The sequence below is a fragment of the Propithecus coquereli genome, unplaced genomic scaffold, assembly GCF_000956105.1.
Source record: "Propithecus coquereli isolate 6110/MARCELLA unplaced genomic scaffold, Pcoq_1.0 Scaffold18, whole genome shotgun sequence".
Classification (NCBI taxonomy): domain Eukaryota; kingdom Metazoa; phylum Chordata; class Mammalia; order Primates; family Indriidae; genus Propithecus; species Propithecus coquereli.
In genome coordinates, this window is record NW_012142745.1 from 8,648,213 (window position 1) to 8,672,069 (window position 23,857).

The 23,857-nt window shown below is 45.4% G+C and overlaps 1 protein-coding gene across 1 annotated transcript in view; it reads right to left on the minus strand.

The window, feature by feature from the left end:
* IRS1 (insulin receptor substrate 1) overlaps positions 1 to 21,940 on the minus strand; it is a 58,047-nt gene extending 36,107 nt beyond the window's left edge. Inside the window, exon 1 of the mRNA XM_012642595.1 lies at positions 17,194 to 21,940. Coding sequence (XP_012498049.1) covers positions 17,215 to 20,925 — 3,711 coding nt within the window. The 5' untranslated portion in view covers positions 20,926 to 21,940 and the 3' untranslated portion in view covers positions 17,194 to 17,214. The remainder of the gene's footprint in view (positions 1 to 17,193) is intronic.
* Positions 21,941 to 23,857: the final 1,917 nt, after the last annotated feature.

The following is a 23,857-nucleotide window of genomic DNA, read 5'->3' on the forward strand; positions in this document are numbered from 1 at the left end:
TGAATGATCCATGCGGAAATGAATTAGAGTCAGAGAGGCAGCAGTATGAATTCATGTACAGACACAGATAGTTACACATAGAAATATTTATAGATATGTGTGTATCCGTAAAGGTTGATATACACACATATATCCTTGCTCTATCAGCTGAGAGTGAAAAAGAAATGATACTCCAGTAGCAACGAACACACCTAGTACCCAGATCTTGGTTTCTAGTACAGTGGTCTCTCAGTACCTGCGAGGGACTGGTTTCAGGACCCCCATGGATACCAAAATCCATGAATGCTCAAGTCCCCTTATATTATATAAAATGGTGTAGTGTTTACATATAACCTACGCTCACTTCCTGTATACTTTAAATTATCTCTAGATTACTTATAATTCCTAATACAATGTAAATGCTATGTAAATAGTTGTCATGCTGTATTGTTTAGAAATAATGACAAGAAAAATAGTCTATACATGTTCAGTACAGATGTGGCCAACCATCTTTTTTCTGAATATTTTCAATATTCGTGGTTGAACTGAATCCATGGATACAGAACCCAAGGATACAGAGGGTCAACTGTACAAACTTCCAATAAAAGGAACAAGAGCTCCTTGGATAAATGGATGATTCTAGAACTGAGGCAGGAAATAAACAATACGATCCTATACTATGCATCTTGCAGTGTTAGAAAGTAAGGAAATGTTTCAAAAAGACAAAAACAAAAACCCACAATGATGGGAGTATGTCAAAGGGACACAGGAGTCAACTGAAAGAGCTAAAGCTGGAATAATCTGAGCAACAAAAAGTATTATTAGCTTATAACCTGAAGTATAAAATAAACAGCCATGTGTCCCTACTGATATAAATATGATTAAAGAAATAAAAAATAAATAAGACAAATCTCCTGTGCAGAAAAAAGAATTCCCCCCAAAATATGTAGATAACTGACCACTCTGTAAGTGTGGGTTGTGTACTGTGACTTTCTTCCAAAAATTACAATACAGAAAGGGGGAAAAATAAGAGTAACTTTACAGTGGGGAAACCTGACAAACACTACCTGAGCTAGGTTATCAAGGTCAATATCAACCTTAATAGATCATGTTGACAGTATGTACACTTGATATGATGTGATGGGACTGCATCCCCAAAACACATCATCCCAGTCTAATCATGTGAAAAACATCAGACAAATCCAGTTGGGAGACATTGTACAAAGTACCCGACCAGTACTCCTCAAAACTGTCAATGTCATCAAAACGAGGAAAGTCTGAGAAACTAACACAACCAAGGAGTCTAAAGAGACATGCAACATACTGTGGTATTCTGGATGGGACCTCGACACAGAATTTTAAAACAGGACATTAGGGGAAAACTGAGAAACTCTGAAGTATGGACTTTAGTTAAGAGCAAACTGGATGTGTGATACACAGTAACTCCCTATAAATTTGAAACTGTTCTAAAATAAAAAGTGTATTCTAAAAATGCAACTGAGTTAAAAATCGGTTATAAAGCAAGTTTAAGTAACTATATAAATATTTGTGGATTTTGTTTTCCACGTGGTTTTCAAACCTCTTAAATTTCCTGGCCACTTAAAGAATCCAAAATTATAAATAATATTTGATGAATTATTGTTTTTCATAGAAAAGTTAGATGTTGTAACATTTCTTTCAGAGGAAATGGATCCTATAATTAAATTTCAGCAAATGAATATTTTTTATACTTGACACCCAGAAAATCATATTCAGTTTAATTAGCATTGTCTGATCAATTATACAATATTTTCTGTTTGTATTTGTTTCAAAGAATTTCTCTTTAAATTCATTTCCAGCCTTACTTCCTCTTTTAGCAAACTGATTAGTAGTAGTACTACTAATCAAAAGTTGTTATGATTTTCCATTTTATCTTTGCTACATTTAAATGTGCTCATTGTGTTTTATTTTTGTTTTTAGAGCTTTACAGCACTTTACAGATTTTTTATTATATAATTTAGATCTTCTGATAAAAGTATAATTTATAGCCTCAATTTTAAAAAAAGGTCAGGGGCCATCACTCATCACCACTGCTATTAATAAAATCAGAATGAGGGAAATGCTCTCACATATGGATGAAGGATTTAAGTTAGCTATAAAGGAATTTCCTCACCATAAAAGCTGTTATCCACTAGAAAAAGCAACCTCGAAATTATGGGATTTCCTCTTGCGCTGTATGGATTTAGCAGGAATATGCCTGAAGGTCTTTACTTGTAAAATACATAGTAATATCAAAATAAAAGCTTTTTATCGAAGAGCAGTTTCAAGATATTAGTCTTTCCTCCCAAACATTTTGTACATGGAATAAATGTAGAGGAAAGCAAATGTATTAAATATTTTTCTAACAGACTTTTCAAACAAAATTTTGGAAATGAAAGATTAGTATTAATATATACACATGAGCAGTTTTACATAATAGCCTTAAAAAAATTCATAATAACCTAGCAGGGAAAATCACTAACATCCAATGCTGCAACTTAAGCTAGGGTTCATGACCTGTGGCCCCCCTGCCCCCACCCCCCACACGTGCGACCCAAAACACACTGGCGGCCACACCTGTGGCCAGCCCCAGTCTTTTCCAGGGTCTCCCAGAGATACCACATACTCCTAACAACTTTTTTTCCAATTGTCACCTGTTCCAGATCTTGACTTTCACATAAGATAACTCTCCCAAGCAGACACACATCAACTTCAACTCTTACCTCCTTCTCTTTTATATCCTGCCCTACTACATCATAAAAATCTGATTTTGCACCATTTGTGAGTCATAAGCTAACCTTAACCATGACCAATAAACCCATAAGGTATCCCAATGATGTACTTATATCCAAGCAAAAGGGAGAGTCCTGATTTTTACAGGGAAACTGGATATACGAATCAGTGCTGTCAATCCCTAACGTCCATAAAAGGGCCCAGAAATCCTTGTTATTTCTCTCAGTGGACTCGTTTGTCCCCTGGAGAAGCAAATCCTTTATAGCCTTCTCACTCCAACAGTTCTCAAGAAAGAAAGTTGAATTTTTGTCTGTTTTCTTCACAGTTACAATTTAAGAACTTAGGAATATGCCTGGTACTCAGGAGAAACTCACTAACTCCTTGTTGCACTCCTTAGCCAGAATATGCCTTCAGATCTGATCTATAAACATCTCAGTCTTCAGCAATTCTCCACCACTATCTTCATGACCAGTTATTATTTCTTCCGAATCCCTGGTTCAGCAATTACTACAGCCTAATTATGCAATGAATGGGAAAATTTAAGACAGTACCCACCAAGTGTCAGGCAGTGGTAATGTGGTTAAGAAAAACTCTCTGTCTTCCTAAACAGAATACGATTCTAGTCTACAGATAAATGAGGTGCTGGTATGTTTCCCACACTGTCCTTTAAAAAAACATATGGTCCAACATTCATTCATTCAGCATCTAGATACAACAAACACTAAGCATTCAAACCTAGTCAGCCAAGCTGGCAGAGAGAGATACAGCCTAGCTCGATACCAGAACTACTGGAAAACATTTTCAATTTTAGAAAGTAGCATACACGTCAAATGACTGTGAAGAGCCCATAAAACTGAAGTCCTATTTAAAATAAAATAGAACATTTATGTTACAAACCTTGGGGAGTTGGGGGTTTCATAGTCAAAGGTGACAAACCTTTTGCTATATGTAAAACTGTTTGGACCCTAAGTTTTTGCTCAATACTTGAAATGTCAAACAATATTTAAAAAGCACTGCTATGACAGCTGACAAACTAGCTTAGAACACACATTCCATTACTTTGGAATCACACTACTCCAGTCTCACTTGAGTGTGGAAATGAAAAATCAGGGAATGCAGGTGAAAATTCTTAAATCTTAGTAATTAGATTCAATTTCCCAGACCAAGGTAACATTTGAGCAGAGTAACTAACAAGTGCCACGCTGGCAAAATGGACTCATTTAAATTTAATTCCTTTTCCCAGACCTTACCTATATTTTAGTAGAGGGGCTAATTAGCAACCATATACCCAAGAGGAAGAGAAAGAAGGAACAAAGGGACATATAGGAGGAAGCTCTATGAATCACCAACTTAATAACTGGCCTCTTTTTAAAAATAGAGGTAGCTATGACATAATACTTACTTTTCAAATCATTTTCTCATTGCTTTTGATATCTGAAACCTCAGTGAAAATACTATGGTATGACCTAGATCAGTAAGCTACAATTAACATCAGAAGAACTATATTAGTAGAATAAAAGTTGATGAGCTACTGTTGGAAGCAGAGAAATAAATCTTGTCAAAACAAAGCAAAGTTTCTGTCAGTCTTCAAAAGAATGGTTTGGGGGAACAGATGAAGTATCCAAGATGTTAAGATAGACTGGGATTGCAGACATCGGAATGATGCAGTTGTAATTAATTTTATCCAAGTTTTCAGATCCAGTCATACCAGATTACAAGGACTCCTGTAATTTTCTTGACTATTCATAATATATGATATTGTTAAATCTGAATTTTTAAAATATTTAACAAATGAAATGGCTAGAAGTAGTCAAAATATAGCCACCTTATTGTTTTTGTTTGGAACTTTTCTGAAGCCATCTCCTCTCCCTTGATTCAAGACTCTTCCCTGAATTGTTGATATACGTTTCCAATTTGGCAAATGTTTGGTGGTGAGCACCAACTTGAATAATGGAGTCATGAAATGAGTAGTAAGTCTACTCTTGAATAGCTCATGACTTTTAGTAGGAACGAGTGCCATAAAACCAGTAACTGGAGCAAGGACAGGTGTTGTTATCATGATCCTTCAAGAAGGGGTAAACTTTCTGAACAAAAGAGAGGTGCTAGGTACCCTTGAACCCAGCTAATAAAATATTTCAGATGTTTTCTTTGGTCATTTAAATGTACTGACTTTACGTTGCAAATGAAATTTTACTTATTTCTGCTGGAAATCCATTCAGAACTTTTCAGAGCTAAGAGCTGTTCCTACATATCTTTTGTCATTATTTTTTTAAAAATAATATTCCCTATGCCACACACACACACACACACACACACACACACACACACACAAAAGGCTGAAGATTCCTTATCTGATGAGTAAAGGTAAATCCTATCAGTAGGAGAAAGCAGTGGAATGGGGCTCTATTCTTAGAGAAGAGACATTAATTAAAAATCCACCTGAAAGGAGCCAGTGAATTAGAGCGAACTGGGTGGCATGGGGTTTTGTTGTATACTTGATAATGCAAAGACACTTTCCATGAGTTCATCTAACTAATACAGCGTGGTGAGAAGCAGGCTTTGAAGACACAATAACATTCCTCCAGCGAGTTTCAAGCTGGAGGCTAAAAGCACCAGCCATTCATTTTTCCTTCTTGAGACACATTCTTCGCTCAGTTCAAAGGCCTGAGAAACAACAAGCCTGTACACTTTCTGAAGGTTGTCCCTTGTAAGGACTTGAGAGGGACCAAAGGCTTAGGCTGCAAAATATTTTTAAAGACTGGGTTTTAGGAATGTAACCTTTTTTATTGGACTGTAGCTCCCACCCCCTAACCTTCCTCCTCCCCTACACACACGTGGGGAGAGTTTAGGCAAAAGGAAAAGTTTTAATTATACTCTCAGTGACTTTCAGGGTACCCTATTAGCAGAAGTAAAATATTTTCTGAAATTAATTCATTACCCATTCTTTTAAAAATGTAATATTAATATTCCTTAATCTAACCAGAGGGAAAGGGATCGCTCTGAAAGGAAGTTATTGTTTAGCTGTGGTTCAAAGAGTGTGTTGGAATTGGGAAGGGGGGCAGAGGGGCACGCGAGGGGGAAGTCAGGGGGATGGAGCTGCCAAGATCACAATGTAAATACCACTGCATAAAACTTCAGGGCTCTCCGGCCCTCCCCGCACCACGACGAGTCTCATACAGTGTCCCGTTTTGTTGTGTTCTGTGCCCTCGGGAATATTTAAGGCATTTGAGATTCTGGTAAAAGAAAACCGTAAATACCGATAGAAAGGAGAGCTGGGTAAAGAGTTAACAAACGTACTGCCGCTGCCTCGAGAGGGAGCTGCCTCGAGAGGGAAGTCGCAAACCATGTGCATTTGCTTTCCATTGATCAAACACCCTGCTTTACCCAAATCAAGATTTGTGCTCAGGTGGGAAAAGCCCCTTCAGACCATTCCACAGTCTTTCACTCCCTCTCAGCCCTTGCTGTCCACCTCACCCCACAAAAAGTCTAGTTCTCTCAGCCACTTCCCATCTGGCCCAGCTTGTTGTGTTGGGGGGGACAGCCAGCCAGTCCCCTTCAGTGAAGGGTAAACATCACCGCTGAAGGGACAGTGGGAAAGTGACTCCTGGCTCTGAGTTCCTTTCCTTTCCATCTCAGATGCTACATGAGCCACCTGAGAACTGTTAGAAAGTGTCATCCTCTAGTCTAGCTCATAGTAGGTGTCTGGGACAAACATTATAAACATTTCCTCAAACAACCAGTGGCACTAAAAATAGACAACAGCCTCTGCTACTAGAAACCTCAGTAGTCATTTTTTATGTTTTTCTTAGAGGTAAACCTTCAGCCTTCATTTATCCAGTAAGAGGTATTCTCAAGAGGGAAATCTAACAAAAGATGCCATCTCAAGACCTGAATCTATACTGGCCCACAGAACATGGGATAGAAAAATATTTGTTTCCCCTTCACAAACCTGAATGATAGAATTACATGATTTACTCTTTTCTCAAATCATTCCCTGCCCCTACATTTAAAGTGGTGCCCTTTATTCTACTTTGTAACACTTCTGTCTCATACTACATTTTGCCCTCTATAAAGGGCCACGAGGACAGGGACACACCTGTCCAGTCTCCATTGCCTTGCTTACGGTATAATTCAATAAAGATTTATTTAAGGAAATACAAGCATTCATATTTTTCACAGAAAAATTAAGATGGAAAAATGATACTATCCTATTATGAAGGAAATTGCGGATACTTCATCCAAAGCAAACTGTTCATTAGAACATCTAAGAATAATTTCATTCTAAGTGTTTAATATGCAACATAAATGTTTGTTAATCATGACAAAATAACTACATTTGTAAATACATTTATATATAGTCGTAAATCAGAAAAAACTGGTTTCTTCCATGAAGAAGTAGTAACTATTTTACCCCCTGAAGCTGGGTGTTACGGTGTGACTTGCTTTGGGCAATGGGATAGTGGCAAAGCAGAGGCTTGAAAAGTACTTATGTATTCATTGCTTCCCCCTCTTGCTGCTGGAAACCCATCCAATACCATGTGAAGTCTGGGTTAGCCTGCTGGGGACATGTGGACCAGTCAATAGCAAGTACCAGCTAACAGCCAGAATCATCCACCAGACATTTTTAGAAAGGGCATCCTAAATAATCAGCCCTCAATCAACCCTCCAGTTGACTGAACAACATGAGTTTACCCAGGTAAGACAAGCAGAGGAACCACCCAACTAAACCCAGCCCAAATCACTAACACGCAGAATTATGATCTAATAAATGATTGACGTTTTAAAGCACTTAGTTTGGGGGTGGTTTGTTATACATCAAAAGTTAAATGACATATATTTCTAAGAAACTAGATAGCTTCATATATAAAACTCTTTAATGGGTTTTTTAAAAGTTTCTTCATGTTGATGAATTTCATTCCTCCTTACTCTAGATAATCTGGAAGGAAACTAATACTATCGCTATTAGCATACTTTTATTGGCAAGTCACCAAAAATGACCAAACACTGATAATTCTGATTCAAATTGTTATCTGTTATCATAATCTTGAAAGTCTGTATTTTGTAACAAGAGCTACCCCATCCTATTCTTACTCTTCCTGGACCACAATCAGCAGGAATAGCAGGGCATCAGTACTAAACATTTTTGACCATTGGAGAAGTTCCTCTTTGGTGTTCAAAGCAGAAATTATCTCAGCAATACACATTCTCCTTAGAAGGCAGGACAGATTCTCTAAATTCCACTCCTGTCCAGTGTTAATAACTCTGCAGAAAATAAGTGAGAGGAGAAAACTAGTGTAAAGAAATTTCTTTAATTATTTGATGTAATCTTATGTCTAAATTTAACTGCTCCCAAAACTTGAAATGGTAAAAAGACCAATCCAATAAAAAGCATTGATTCTTTCGAGCTCTCAAAAATATGAGACATTGGTGTCCAGAAAGTCTTCAGAATGATCCTTAACCTTTATACTTAATCCTACTACACTATATTAAGAATTAGTTATTCATTCAGTCTGGGGTCGGGGCAGGAGGTGGCGGGGGCGAATGCCTAAGTATTACCATGAAGGTGAACAGGAAAATAAAATAAAATAATATAGATTTAAAATGGTAATGTTTGAAAACTTAGATATCTTTCCCTTCTTAATTTGCACAAACACTTCAAATTTGGAAAAGTAGATCATTGCTTAACCAATGCTTTTCCCCTTCCACTGGGTTATACTAGGTTAATCACTAGCAATTTTTTGAACCTGAGGATTCAAAAGAGCCATGGAAATTTAGGAGCAGCCCATCTCTGAAAGACAAACAAAAAAGCAGCAGTGATGGTGGCCTAGGAGAAGCTGAGGACAAGGCAGGGAGGGAGCCTTATTTTTCATTCTGAATCTTTTTGTTTTTTTTTAAACCACTTGAAATTTTTAGCATGTGCAGGTATTGCCTATACGAAACATACACAGAAAAAAAAAATAGTATGAATTGATTCAGCAAGCTATTATTAAACTTGGTGGTCTCAACAAATATGACCACACATCACCAAAACAGAGAAAGCAAGAGAGCAAGTGTGCTTAAGAAAGGGCAATGGCAAAATCTCACAGGAGACTGTAGTTCTAGCCAGAAGCAAGCATAGGAACCAGAGTTCAAAGGGTTAGAGCCTTTCCCTACTAAAAATAAAAACTACCCACCGAAAGGGGAAAAAAATTCTTTAGATAATAAAAGTGAGATAGCAAGAAAAGACTTTAAAACTTCTTTTGTAGCCTCCTGTTCTCGCCCCATGTTTCCTACCACTGATCAGCCCATACCACGTTGACATTCAACCCCTGTTCGTTTAATACCTGGACCCCTCTTCTGGGCTGCTTCACTTGAACCAAAGATCCAAAGCAAAGATATCTTCTTCTTGCTTCTTGCTTGGTAGTATTAATATTATGTTTGCAAGCTTAATACCCAAAAATGGGCCATTCTTCCAAATGAGTTTCAACAGCCTTATCAAGTATTTAGTATGCTGGTGTTATTGTCAAGCTAGAAGCCATGGTTAGAATGATTAAGAAAAATACAATACCTCAAGGTAAATGGGCACTTTTGCCCTTTAAGTTTATGAAAAATGCCATCTTTCATAGATTACATGTTGTGAATCAAGACTTTTTCTCCCCCAGAAAAGTTGTATCCTAAGATATTCGGAAACTACTTCAGTGATTTCCTCTTACTCCCATTTTTTTCTTCATTTCCATAATCCACCTTCATCATCTTTCAATAAAAGGTATACTATTTGGAACATAATAGGTGCTCAATGGTGTTTACTGAAAAAAAGGAAGGAGAGAGGAAAACAAGAAAAAGTGGTTTGAGGCCTGTTTGGTCAAGGGCAGATAATTTATGTTGGGGCTGAGAGATGGCAGCTTCTAATACTGCACTGGAAACACCAAAGATCTTCTCATCTTTTGGTTGTTCCCACAACCCTGAAACTCAAGGGTAAGTAGCATTACTTTTCATGTCCACAGAGCCCTCCAAATAATTTTAAAATGAACAGGAAAGTGTGATCATTGGGGAAGATCAGATGAATGATAATTGACTACACAGTAACTACTGAATATTCTAGTGGACTTCAACTAACTGCTATATTTTTATAAATGTATTTTTTTTAATTGTGCCTATCTCATTTAGATCCTATATTTCCCAAAAGTAAAAATCATGACTTTTCTGTGAAAAATATAATCTGTTTGCCATACTACCTATATATGGGAAGAAAACATAATGTCTCTTTCATCACTTCAACAATTATAAAAAAACTTCTCAAGATTAAGTGATACTGTTCAGCAACATGACCTAAATATGTCAAAGAGGATCAGAGAACCCATATCAAAGTATTCTTTGGTCAACAACAGAAAAAAAGGAGTGGGGAGAATGCATATGTGTACACAGTTTTTTAAAAAAACATGGAATGGTAAACGGAAAACAATGGATACAACACAACTCAGCTAACTCAATAAAATATTCAGGGTAGGGTAATAAAACCACAAATCTCCTCTCTGCTTTATGATAGATACAACTGAACTTGTAGTCTGACCCTCACATTCTACTCTACTGCCACCGTGAATGAAAATACAGAAAAGGGGTTGAAAAAGAAAAGCAGCCCTTTCAACATAAACACATCATTTTTAAAAGCTCTATTATTCAAAGATCACTGACTCATTGAAGAAGCACAACCAAATTTATTTTAACAAATAGATTATAGCAGAGCCTGCAGCAAGAATATTATTAAAATGGAAAATGTTCTTTTTACCATAGATGACAGTACCTTATACTTATCTAATCCATCTTTCCCCATTTTCTGTGAATGAAGAATGGGAGAGATATTACCATTTCCATAATATAAGACAGGAATAGAAGCAAATAGATGAATATAGCTTATCATTTTAAAAAGCTTTATAACAACTTTTAGTAACTAGTTCACATTAGTTTGAAATTAGTATGTTATTATTATACCATACTAACATGAAAATGTAATTGTTAAGTTAAAATTCAATGTAATTACACCTTTTGAACATGTTTCAATAACATTTTAAAAAGAGCTTTTAAAGCCCACCACATAGCTATCGACTCATAATGTAATAAAGTAATAAATCAATTACAAAACTATAAAGGTGACAGAGTATCTATCACTTAAATGCAAAAAAAAAGTACTGGTATGGAAAAAAGTTACCGACACTTTAGTTTGAAACTGACTTCAAACTGAATTCACAAGAAGCTATTTTCCTTGAATATAATTTCCAGTAACTCTGTAACGTAAGGAAATAATTGAGGAAATGGCTTTCTTTAAACAAAACAAAACCTTAGAATTGTGAAGTGTTCCATTATGCTAAATTACCAACCCATCAAAATAAAAGGAACCATTTACATACTACTCGGATAAGAAATATATCTGATTATAGCAGGAGGATTAGAAAAGAAAGTCACTGGAGTTCTGAATGAGACAATCGACTATTCTAATGATTTATGAAATCCACATGGAGGTGCAAAAAAGGTTAGAGCTTCTGAACATATTGGCAGCTCAACAGCCAAGATAACACTAGATCAGTAAAGCGCTGGTACAGCTCAACTAACTAATCAAAAATCCTAAAGCACAAAAAGGCTGGACAACATTAATTCTGCCAGCAAGAGAAGTATTAAGTTGTTTCACACACCTAACAGAAAAATAAAACTAAACAAAACATTGTGGAAGAGTTCCTACAGTCCCCAGTTGGCTTCTCTGATTTCCTTTCCATTCACTTCAGTGGGTATCTCAGTGGAGAATGCTTATGGTACAAATGAGAAACATTATCCGTAAACAGACCACCCACAAGAAATGGTGATTTTCTACAGAATAACTAGAATAATGTCACAGACATGCAGTGGTTAAAGCTTAACCTATACCATAGGATGGGGTAGCATGTTTCTGACAGTTGACCTTAGGATACAAGATGACTTGCATTCCCACACACATTTTATTTTTGTTTTATTTTTATTTCTATTTTCTTTTTTTGAGACAGGGTCTTTGCTCTATCACCCCAAGTAAAGTGCAGTGGCATCATCATAGCTTACTGCAACGTCAAACTCCTGGGCTCATGTGTTCCTCCTGCCTCACCCTCCAGAGTAGCTGGGATTACAGGCGAGCGCCACCATGCCTGAATAATTTTTCTATTTTTTGTAGATCTGGGGTCTCGCTCCTGCTCAGGCTGGTCTCGAACTCCTGAGCTCAAGCAATTCTCCCATCTCAGCTGCCCAGAGTGTTAGTTAGGATTATAGGCCTGAGCCACAGCATCTGGCCACATTTTATTTTTGAAAGGGAGTGAGGGGAGGAAGAGAAACCTGATTCAGCCTGGAGAGGTTACACCAGAAACTTAAGACTGGTGCAGTCGAGAGAGTCTGTCCTAAGGTCTGTTATACCCTAAAAATGCCCCCTCCAAACAAGAAAGTTTAAAATCAGGCCTGAATCAAATGGAATGTTTTCCTTCCAGGTCCCAGTCTGGCCATAAAGAATGTCTGATCTGAAAGCAAGAACTGGACAGAACAGGACATTCTAATGTTTTATTATGATTTTGTCAACAGTTCCTTCAGAAAGAATCCTCATTACAACTGATCCATTAAAGAATATCAGTCATTTTCTCCAAAACAGTCCTATGTTTAGAGCTGCAAAGGAGGTTAGAATAATTTAGAACAAAATCCTCAAATTACTGATGAGGAAATAGGTCCAGAGAAATTAAGTGACTTGCCCAAGGTCACCCAGCTGGTAAAGGGCACAGGCTGTGTTACAGCCCAAGATCTCTGGCTCCCAGGAGCTGATTTTTCCATTGCATCATTCAAGATAGCACAAGATATTTTCCAGGAATTTTGATAAACCAAAAAAAAAAAAAAAAAAAAGTGGCATGCCCTTTTAGATCTCAAGTCCCTTCCTGTAAGGTAATATTGAAGATACTATTTATTTAGGGGGCACTGGGATAAATGACTATAATATGTCGAATTTTTTATGGATTTATTTTTGAACATAAAAAGCTACCTAAACAATGGCAGAAATTAAGAAGATTATTAGATGTTCAAAGTTTTCTAGAACAACAAGGAAACCCTCTCCCACTGCTCCTTCTTTGGTACATTTTCACCTGTGATGTTTCAACCTGCACCACAGGAAAAGCGCTGCCTTTGAGGCTTATGCTTCAGTGATGCAAGAGGGATGCCGGCTGGTGAGAAATGCTTATTTGGGAGGGAGGGAGGAAGAGAAAGTATTTCCATACCATTTTTCTTTCTTATTTTCTTTTATTTTAGAAAGGACAAATCCTGAGCACATTTTCCAACCCACGTAGTAACACAGCTCACATAATTTTGGTTATGGCAAGGTGCACAACACAAATCTAGCAAGCTTTCAAAATCCATTCGCCCAGCCTGACCTGATGGGCAGTCACTTGAGCTGTCAATGCTCAAGAAAAAAAAAAATCTGTGTTTGAGAACATAGCAGCATTTCCTCCAAACCTCGGTAAGGAACATAAGGCACACACTACCCAAGCCCTTCTGGTGAATCTCTACCGTCTCAGGATTTGCAAGCTGTAGCCCACGTTTTCCTTTCACTCTGAGCTCCCTCAAAGCCAGGGAGGATCAGTTTTCCTTGATCTGACATAGCTTAGGTGCTTTGCAAACTGCAGGTGCTCAATAAAGTGTATACAGCCCAAGGCACATTCAAACCAAATGACCCCACAACAATGCCAGCCACACACAACACCCTTATCTTCTCCCTTCCATCAGTAAGAGAGGTAAATGTAAGAATCTCGAGCCAACCCCATCCATCCGGCGACCACGTGCGGTCGCTTCCCTCCTGCTCCCGGATTTGGAGACAGGAAGGAGGAACGTGGCCTCATAGTAAACCGTAGTAAAGAGAGGACGGAAACAAAATGGGGCACGTCACATGGTCACAGCCTGGATTTTTCTCAATTAAAAATAAGAGGAAGTGTGTGTTTCCGGCCCCTGTCAGTGGGCCGGTTGGACTTTTTCATTCTTAATTCTGGTCTAGATACACGAACGTGGCCGAGTGCACAACACGCTCTGTCCGGGGGACGCGGTGCGGAGGGGGTACTTGGCTCAGTTCTGCGGGAACCAGAGGGACAGGAGTGGGAGACGGCGACTCCGTGACGCCCGGCCCGCCACCGCCTGGGGAACCGCGACTCAGAGCCCCACGCCGAGGCCCCGCCCCGCACTGGGCGGTGACTCGCGCTGATTGGCTCTGGTGGGGGCCAATCAGCACCCGCCCGCCCAGGGCCAGTAGCCGCAACGGGGTGCCCGAGGGGCGGGGGTTCGCCCGCCACCGCAGACCACGCGGCCCGGGAAGGGGCCCTGCGGCCCCCGACGACCCGGGGCCAGCGGGGGCGGGAGACCCGAGGGCGGCCTCGCTGCAGATTCCCCCACCCCCAGCAACAGCGACTTGCAGGAAGGAGGGGGAGCCGACTGCCAAATAAAGAGGGAGGAATGCAGGAAGCGGAGGTGACCCGGAAAAGGGAAAGTGCCAGGGCCGAGAGGGTTCGCGCCAGCCAGAGAGGCCACACAGCAAGGGAAGGGAAGGAGGGGGGGCGGTAGTCGTGGAGGTACGGTATCCCTGAAATCACAAAAAAGAAATGGAATGAAGGAGAGAGAAATGACCAGATTCCTTTTTTTTTCTTTTAAGGGAGGCGGGCATAACAAAGAATGACAAAAAGCAAAAACTAAACCTAAAAGGGATGACTCGGCTCTGTCTGCCCAGCTGCCGTTTCAAAACTAAAAGGCAAACTGATGCCTAAAGGTAGCGGGGCTGCCACGAGCCAGTCTGAGACGCCCTTTTTTGCCTTCCTTCTTGGGGTCTCAGTTCTACTGTGTGCGGAGAGGAGGCCACAAGCACTGCGAAATTCTAAAGAGGAGCCAAAAAAGGCCAACGTCAGGAACAAACAAAGGGAGTGGGAGGGGGTAGTGCTGGAAAACTATTAATAGCAGGTCAGAACTAAGGTCGAGGAGACACAGATTGACAAGAGAAAGGAGAAACAGAAAAGGTGCTGGACTGGATGTTAAGCGGAAGGGCATCCAACAAGTCCTGGCTCCTGAGCTCAATGCTTCACACGTGTTGTCCTTTACTGAACAATGAAAAATACTAAACAGGCCGAGAGGTTAGGAGAAAGAGCACACCCTTCATGGTACCTCTTTTCCTTTCACCACGTTTCAGGTTTTACCTGAGAAATGGGAAAGAGAGGCAAAGAGGACAGTTGCTGAGGAAGGAAGGAAAGCAGTGTTTTCACAAACATACTCAATTCGGAGCAGAAGCTGTTTGCCACTCACAGGTCTGACTTCTTTCTGTCTCAGATGATAAGTGACTATCAAATAACATCTTGAAACTCAACAGAATTGAGGACGTAAACGTGCCAGTAGCATTTGGTGCCCCACTTAAAACACAGGCACACCAACATTTAACATCTTACACACTGTAGAATTTTTCTGGCATGGTGCAAAGTGCGGTCTATTGTTACTCCACAGTTATTAGGGATATGGTTATATGATTATTTCAGAATATTATATTTTCCCAAAGAAAGCTAAGAATAGAAGGTTGGGGTTTTGTTTTTTAATCTTCCACACAAGGAGAATTTTATTTTACAGCCCTTTTTAAAAATGAGAATTCTGTTTGGTCATCGATTTTCTATAGAGCAAACATCTTTATTCTACTCTATAAAGAGAAACCTATACGAATTAAGGAAGCAAGTGAGAAAAACTTAACTGTTGCTTAGTCTTTTCTTTCATCTTTTAAAATATAAATTTTAGTTCTGCTAGGTTTGTTTCCTTCAAATTCTCATTATTTTATCAATGAAGCACTTTATAATACAAATGGTTAAAGTGTTACAGCCCAACTCCTAAAAACATCATTTAAAATAACCAAAATTTTTACTGTTGACGTTGATATCTGCAATTAAATCTCCATTCTAGTTAGTGATGAAAACAAATGTTGAAATAAATACTGATCAAATAAATGCTTTTTATAACAATCACCTAAAATCTTAGTTTGTTCAAATACCTTTATCTTGGTTCTACAAAATAGAGAATGATATGGGTCAAATATTAGAAACAAAATCAAGGAGACTGTGATCACATAATAAATAAATAAATATCTATCTATAAGAACCGAAGGCACATATGAATGGACACATATTAAGAAAAAATAATGCTTTTCAAAGCTCATTCTGTGAAGCATACATAAAATTCACAAGATAATCAGTTTGTCAGAATAAAGTGTTTCCAAATGCTGGAAACTTCTGCAATGCCAACTCATCACATTATTTGCAAACTATACTCCTCTCTTCTACCCGCAATTATGACCACCAGAAAACTGGCTCAACAGAACGAAGGGCAGGCTAATTTCCTATTACAACTGTTTTTCATTTTCAATACAGCCTTAGCCACAGAAGCCAACTTTCAACATTTACTGAGGTGTCTACCCATGAACTTAAAGGTGAACAGCAAATATCCTAAAAGTAGAGAGTACATGATTTAGCCCTTAGATCCAAGGCAAAACAAAACAAGACCTCCATGTTCCTGACTTACTATCTCTTCTTTTCAACATAAAAAGGTTAAGGAATTTTACAGAAGACACACAGTAGCCCCAAATGATATGTGTGACATCTGAGTGCAAGAAGAGACAACTGTAAGCCAGACATCCTGGGATGAACTTCCATAACTCTTAACTAATAATGGGTCCCAGATGCATGCAGAGTTGACTGCAAGCCCTGTCTAACAGTGGCCATGTCATGGATGGTGGGTCGGTTTGTGAACATTTCACAAATCTTGGTACAGGAACAAAAAGAAAATCTCACTCCTAATGACTTTCTTGAGAGACAACAGGAAGGTACTTCTCTTTAAATATGTAGGTCTTAAAAGCTCTTTCTCCCGAATCTTTTTAGGGCAGCACAAATAGAAATCAGTGTTTCCCACTGCTGTTTACGTTGCCTTGGTATTGTGAAATCACAGAACAAAAGTACACAGAGTAACTTGATAAGATCACCCTTAAGGGGTCTGAGAAACTATCTTAAAGGAAGGGTTTTGGCTCCTGTATTAACAATTTTTTTTTGTAGAATTGTTCCTTCCAGGGGCTGACCTAAATATATAGTCAAAAGAAAACCTTGACATACAGATTAAGTTTCTCATATATGAACTTTACAAACCTCAGAACTGGCATTATAGAATATAAGTTTTTAAAATACTACAAAAGTACTTCACTTGGGAATTCTCAAATGAAAAAGCTCTCCTGAGGCTGTTCCTACATGTTTATTTGACTCTCTGCCAGGTGTCATTGTGGGGTGGGCACCTTGTGTGCCCTGAGGATCTAAGTGCATTCTCCCTGAGGAAGCAGTGGGAAAGAGCTGGAAGGGGTGGAGGCAGAGAACAGAATTCATGCACAAAGTTAAAAGCAGTTTTGTCTTCTGACTTTGTCACCATGAAACGCACCTGCTGTGATGTCCAGTTGAGCTACTGGCGGTCCTCTGGCTGCTTCTGGAAACTGATGCTGGCATAGGCGCTTAAATCCTCACTGGAGCGGCGGGTGGAGCTGCTCTCGCCGCTGCCCAGGGGCTGATGAGGGGGCGTTGGTGGGGGAGGCTGCGGTTGAGGGGTGCGCTCCTGAGGGCGCTGCTTGAAGTCCTTGACCAAATCCAGGTCTATATAGTTAAGACCATTCTCCAAACCCCCGGCAGCTCCACACACTTGGGCTGACTCCTTGGGGGCTTCCCCAAGCTCCCCAGGCTTCAGCCACACATTCTCAAAGGAAGCAGAGCTGTGGCGTTTCACATCCTCACTGCTGCTGCCGCCTCCGCTGCTAGCCCCTGCTGCAGCCCCCCCTCCGAAGGGCACTGTGTTGCCCACCCGGGTGGCACTAGGTGTGGAGGAGAAGGTCTCGGAGCTATGCCTCCTCCGGCACCCTTGTGGGTCTGCACGGATCACTTTGGCACTCTGGTTGCGGTTGGGACTGAGGTTCACCCGGGTGAAGGCACTCATGCCCCCGGGTCCCTGCGGGCCCCCTAGCAGGGATGATCGGGCAGCCAGCTCGGCTGTCCCTTGAGGTGCAGCAGGAGAAGCAGAGGCTGCTGAGGATGAGGAGGGAGCAGCCGTGGCAGCCCTGGGCAGGCTCACCTCCTGTGCAGCCATGCCTGTCCGCATGTCGGCATAGCTGACAGGGGCAACCGGGGAGGTGTCCACATAGCTCTGACGGGGACAACCCATCTGCATGGTCATGTAGTCACCCCGGCTGCTGGGCACTGCCCGGGTGGGCCTGCAAACACTAGTAGCCCCGGGAGGTGTGGGGCCCACTCTGCCCATCTCAACCCTGGAGCTCTCCGGCCAGGCTGCCCTCCGGCCCGGCCCCAGGTCCATTTTCATGTACTCCTCAGTGCCAGTCTCTTCCTCTCTGGGAGTTGGCTGGAGCTGGGATGGACACCTGACCGAAGGCGAGCTGTGGGAAGCCATGGGGCCAGATAAATAGCCAGGCTGATCACTCCCAAATTCAATATTCACATATTCCCCTGGGCTTTTGGGCTCTGGAGGGTGTAGCAGGGGCTGCTGCTGCTCTCGGGCCCGAGGTAAGGTGCTGGCCTTGGGATCCCCCAGGGATAGCCTCGTGGGCCGAGCCAGGCGGCTGTTGGTCTGGGCAGCTGTGTCCACTTTCCGAGGCAGATGGGGCTGCAGGACCTGATGGTGGGCATGCGGGAGACCAGGCTCCAGCCTAGCCCCACAGTATCCCCCACCAAGGCTGTCGCTGCTGGTGGAGGAGGAAGAATCTTCTGCTGTTGCTGCATAGAGAAGGCGACCAGAGCTAGAGGAAAGGCGGAGGTGGTGGTGCCGGGCACCCTCCTCCGGCTCCCCAGGACGCTGGGTGTGCTTAAAGGACCTTGGCAATGAGTAGTAGGAAAGGACTGGCTTTTGCTGGGGGTACTCAGGGCCATAGTAGCAGCCGGAGGGGCTGCTGGTATTGGAGTCCCCCACTGGCGACATGTTCATGTAGTCACCTGTGCAAGGCAAGAGCTTGCCACCACTGCTCTCCACGGGGGGCTTGGGGTGGGGCAGGGCTGGAGAGTGGTGGCTCCCTACACCATTTGTCCAAAGCTTCCCATAGCTGCTCCCAGAGGGGGCAGCACTGCTGCTGCTGCTGGGCCCACCTCCAAGGTCAGGGGAGCAGCTGCCGCTGGGGGACATCATCATGTAGCCATTGGGGTCCACTCTCTGGGGATGGCGTCTGATGGGGTTGATGATCTGCTGGGGGGCAGACACGCTCTTGGGGCTCATGGGCATATAGTCTCCACTGCCCTTTCTGCTGCCGGGCACTGGGGCCACCCCCGGGGACATGGGCATATAGCCATCGTCGGTGTGGAGGGTGGAGGTATCTGGGCGGTGGTGGCCACCCTGAGGCTCCAAGGGGTGCATTTCCAGACCCTCCTCCGGGTAGGAGTGGGTGGGTACGAAGGCGGAGTGCCGGTGGCCCGGCAGTCGGCCTCCACTGCCACCTCCTGGTGGGTAGGCAGGCATCATCTCTGTATACTCCTCAATGGAAGCCACTGAGGACTGGGACGGGGTCTTCTGGTGGGAAATGGTAGGGGATGTGCCTGCCGAGTGAGTTCTCTTTCGGAACCGATTATCCAGATCTGCAGCACTGGCTGCTTCATCCCCAGCCAAGGCTGGACTGGTGCCCAAGCCAGCTCCTGGGATGTAGCGGTGGCCATTGCCACTCCGAGACAAAATGTAGTGACCGTTGGGGGCGGTCAGGGTGGAGGCCCCCTTGCCGCCCATGCAGATATAGTTGCTCAGCTCCTCTTCACCACGGGCCGGTGGGGTGTGGCCCAGGGAATCTGGAGTGACACTGCGGAAAGAACTTCGGAAATCGCAGGGACTGGAGCCATACTCATCAGAGGAGATAAAACCGCCGTCGCTGGGGGACCCGGACACAGAAGCACTAGACCGCCGTGGGAACAGACAGTCTGAGGTGGAGCCGTGGCCACTGGTGCTGCTGGACGACAGACTCACGGGGCTGGTGGCCGAAGGCGAGCAGCGAGAAGAAGGCATGGGGATAGAGCGGCTGTGGTTGAGCGGGGGGTGCAGCCGGGCGCTGCCCCGATGCCGGTGGGCGTGGGTCCTGTTGGTGCTAGGACTCACAGGGCTGCCGTCCACAGAGGCCGGGCGGGACATGGTGCCTTCCCCGTCGCTGGAGGCGCGGACGCGAAAGGAACCTGGCTTCCCGCCCACCATGCTGGCTGGAGAGGTGGCGGTGATGCTCTCCGTGCGCGATCGGCGGGTCAGCCCCACCTGGCTGGGCGGGGGGTTGTTGAGATGGTGCCTGCGCAGGGGGACGCTGATGGGGTTGGAGCAGTTGGATGAGGACTGGCTCTTGCTGCGAGGGCGAAACTCATCACTCATGGCCCGCATGGCCTCCAGGATGGTCTCGTGCATGTTCTGGGCCACCACCGAGTCATCCACCTGCATCCAGAACTCCCCGGGCCCCGTCACGGCGGAACGGCCCACCTCGATGAAGAAGAAGTTCTCCGAGTGGCCGCAGCGCCTGATGTTCATTAGCTGCAGCACCACGGCCGCTGCCTCCGAGTTCAGCTTCACGAAGCTAATGGTCTTGCTGGTCAGGCAGAGGCGGTAGATGCCAATCAGGTTCTTTGTCTGACCCAGGCCCTTGGGCTTCAGGATCACCTGCCAGACCTCTTTGAAGGCGGGTCCTGGGGGCGCATCCCCGTAGCTCAAGTCCTCCCCAGCCTCGCCCAGGCCAGAGCTGCCGCTGCAGCTGCCCCCGCCGCCCCCCACCCCGGGGGCTGCAGCCCCATCGTGGTGGCCCTTGGCACGGTTGTGCAGCTGCAGGAGAGCCTGGTACCAGCTGTCTTGCTCGGCCTCGCTGTCCGCGGCGATGGCAAAGTGCTCGTCCCGGGTATAGAGAGCCACCAGGTGCTTGTTCTTGGAGTCAGCCCGCTTGTTGATGTTGAAGCAGCTCTCAAGGGGGATCGAGCGTTTGGGGGCGCTCGACTTGTGCCGCCACTTCTTCTCGTTCTCGTAGTACTCCAGGCGAGCTGGGCCCCCAGCCTCGCTGGCCGCCCGCAGCACGAAGAAGCGCTTGTGCATGCTCTTGGGTTTGCGCAGGTAGCCCACCTTGCGCACGTCCGAGAAGCCGTCGGTCTCCGGAGGGCTCGCCATGCTGCCGCCGCCACCGCCGCCGAGCAGAGGGAGGCGCCGAAAAACAACTGGGTAGGGGGCGGAGGCTCCTCGCTGCGGCCTCGCACATGCAAACAGGGCTGGAAGTCGCAGAAACCCCGACTCCGAAATCCACGCCGCCCCCCGCGCCGGGGAGGGGCAGCCAGAGGAAGACGCAGCAGCTGCGCCGAGATAGCCTGAGCGGAGTTCACGGGCGTTTCACGCCCGGGGGGGAGGCAGTGCGTCCGGGGTGAGTGCAGCCGCGATCCTCCGGGGGCCAGGTCTCCTCTCAGCCGCCGTGGTGGGGAAGGAGCGAAGATGCATCTCTCGCTGCCCCGGCGGGAGTCCAGCGCAGGGAGGCGGCGCCGGCCCGGGGTCCCTGCGTTGCCCCTTCAGGCGCGCGCGCGCCTTCCCTCCTGAGTTCCCCTCTGGAAGTAGCGATTCCCGAGGCAAATTAAATATCCTTGGGCAGGGGGAGGCGGGCTGCCAAGTCCCAACGTTGCACGGGGTTCTCCCGCCTCCTCCTTCGCCTCCTCCTCCGCCTCCTCCCACCCCCCAACCGTCCCCGCCGCCACCAGCCGCCCAAATACCAGCTCAATCGCAGAGACCGCGGCGCTGCGGCTGTTGCTGCTGCTGCTGCTGTCGCCGCCCGCGGGCGCGTCCTCTGCAGCCCCCATTCGGGCCCATCTCGGCGGGCGGAGAAAGTGGCTTTTCCACGCGAAACGTTACCGGGGAGCCGGGGACAGGCCGGAGGGACAGGCTCATCCCTGCCCCTCGCTCCAGTCGGCAGGGGAGGAGGGGAGGGGACAAGGGCGGGAGGCGAGGGGGAGGTTTGGGAAGGATTCGGGAAGACGCCTGTTCCCCGCGAGGCGCTGCCGCTGCAGTTACTTCTCCCCTCCTTCTCCTCCTCCTCCTCCTCGGAGAGTTGCCGAGAGCCCCAACCAAAACAAGCGGCGGCGTCTGGCTCTGCGCGCCGGCCCCCTCCGACCGCGCCGCCGTCTCACTCGGAGGAGAAAAACACGTGACGGAGCCTCCGCGCTCGGCAGCCGGGTCGCCGCCGCCGGGAGGCTCCCGCCCGGGTCTCTACATTCCGGGCCGAGCCCGCCCCGCGCCCGCCCTTCTCCGCCCCCCGGCCGTGCCGCAGCAGCGCCCGCGAGGGCCCCGGCGCAGCGCTAGGACAGCGCCCCTGCGCGGCCGCCCGCCCGGGCGCAGCGCCTCCCGCCCCGCGCGCCACCCAGGGCGCCCCTGGCCCGCAGGAATCCCCGCGGCTGGCGCGGGCGGGGGTGTTTGGGTGGTTACCCGAAAGCACGAGGGGAGTCTGGGAAAACGGGAGGGGGGCGAGCTGGGGAAGACGCAGGAGTGAGGGTAGGGGACGACGGGGGGGCACTGCGGCGGCAGAGCCCCGAGTGGGAGGGCGGGGGAGAAGAGGGCGCGGGAGCTGGGCTGGATCTTACCTAGCAGGTAAGATCGACCTCTGGGAGCAGGTTTCTGGTCAAGGCTTTTTCTCCTAGGAAATATAAAAGCCGGATTTCGGTTTCAGGGTGATAGGCCATAGTGAGGAGACCCATATTTTCGTAAGGAAGGGACCTCTGGGCCAGCGTTCCACCTTGGAATCACCGGATTTGCTGCCGTGAGGTACTTCCAAAGAGCGGAGGGACACCCAAGGGCAGTGATTGCGGGGAGTTATGGTCACTCTAAAAGGAGAACAGGGATCCCCAGGAATCGTCTCGCGTCCCGCGCAGTGGGATTAGCTGCTGATCAGTTAGGGAGAAAATGCAAATATCATTTTCGTGCTCTCCCCTTGCCCACCGACCGAGAGGGCATTCACACCTGAGGGTGAGCGCTGAGGGGAAAATGAGATGCCCCTTATCATATTCCGAAGTCTGTTTGTGATTTTAAAAAGATGTTAGGAACCTACAGAGGGTTCATAAGGCCAAAACCCTACTGCGCAAATATTGGCTGAAATGTTTGTTTCACAAACAGCTTCCACACCCATTGAACCACCCTATAAATTTTTAACCTTGACCACAAGGATAATCGGGAGAAAACAAGGATGGTGCCAGCTCAACTATGCAGGAAAATGGGTACTTCATGAGCAGAACAGGTCAGCAGCCTGGGTCTTCTCGGAGAGCCTCTTACACGGTTACCTTGCGGTATCAGTCTCCCCACAAGCAAACGCTCCCCTAAGTTTTGGGGTTTTTTTAAAGCTGACCTATAAACAAGCAGTTTGTTCCTGCTTGCTTAGCTGGCATTAAGGACCTACAAAGATGACGTTTGTCATTCTGTTTAATGCTATCTTATTTCTCCACTCTATTCCTGGCCGGTGTGGGGTTTCCGCCCCCTTTCTACTCCCGGGACCCTCCTCAGCCTCCAGCGCTCAAGCACTGCAGGATGCTGGCAGGGACACGCTGCAGTCCGGGCGCTGGGCATGCTCAATGGCCAGGACGCGCTGGGCTGCCGGGGAGCGCGCCTGGGCCTAATGCGGTGAGGGGCGGGGCGAGTTTCCTGGGGAAGCCTGCTGATTGGTGGGGCTGCCTGTCGTTCAAGCCTTGCACTGCAGAAGGGGAGGTGGGGAGAGGGGGTTAGGGTACCAAGGTAGGTTGCAAAGCGTAGTAGGAAAAAAAAAAAGAAGAAGAAGAAGAAGAAGAAGAGGAAGGAGAAAAAGAACCATAGGCGCCATTCAGAGGCGTGCGATACGTGAACTGGGGGATCCGGCATCTACACAGGGGGACTCCCCACCGAAGCCTGGGAACCTCTCATTTTTCCTCTCACCTTCTTGTTCCCTGCCGTCCTGCAGCCTCATCTAAGCCTGGTTAATCTATAATTTGAGTATATATGTTGAATTGAAAGCCCTCCCTCTTTTTCCCTCTGACAGCTTAGTGATGTGGGCACACGTGCCCACTACAAGGCTATAAATAGCAGATATTTGGAAATG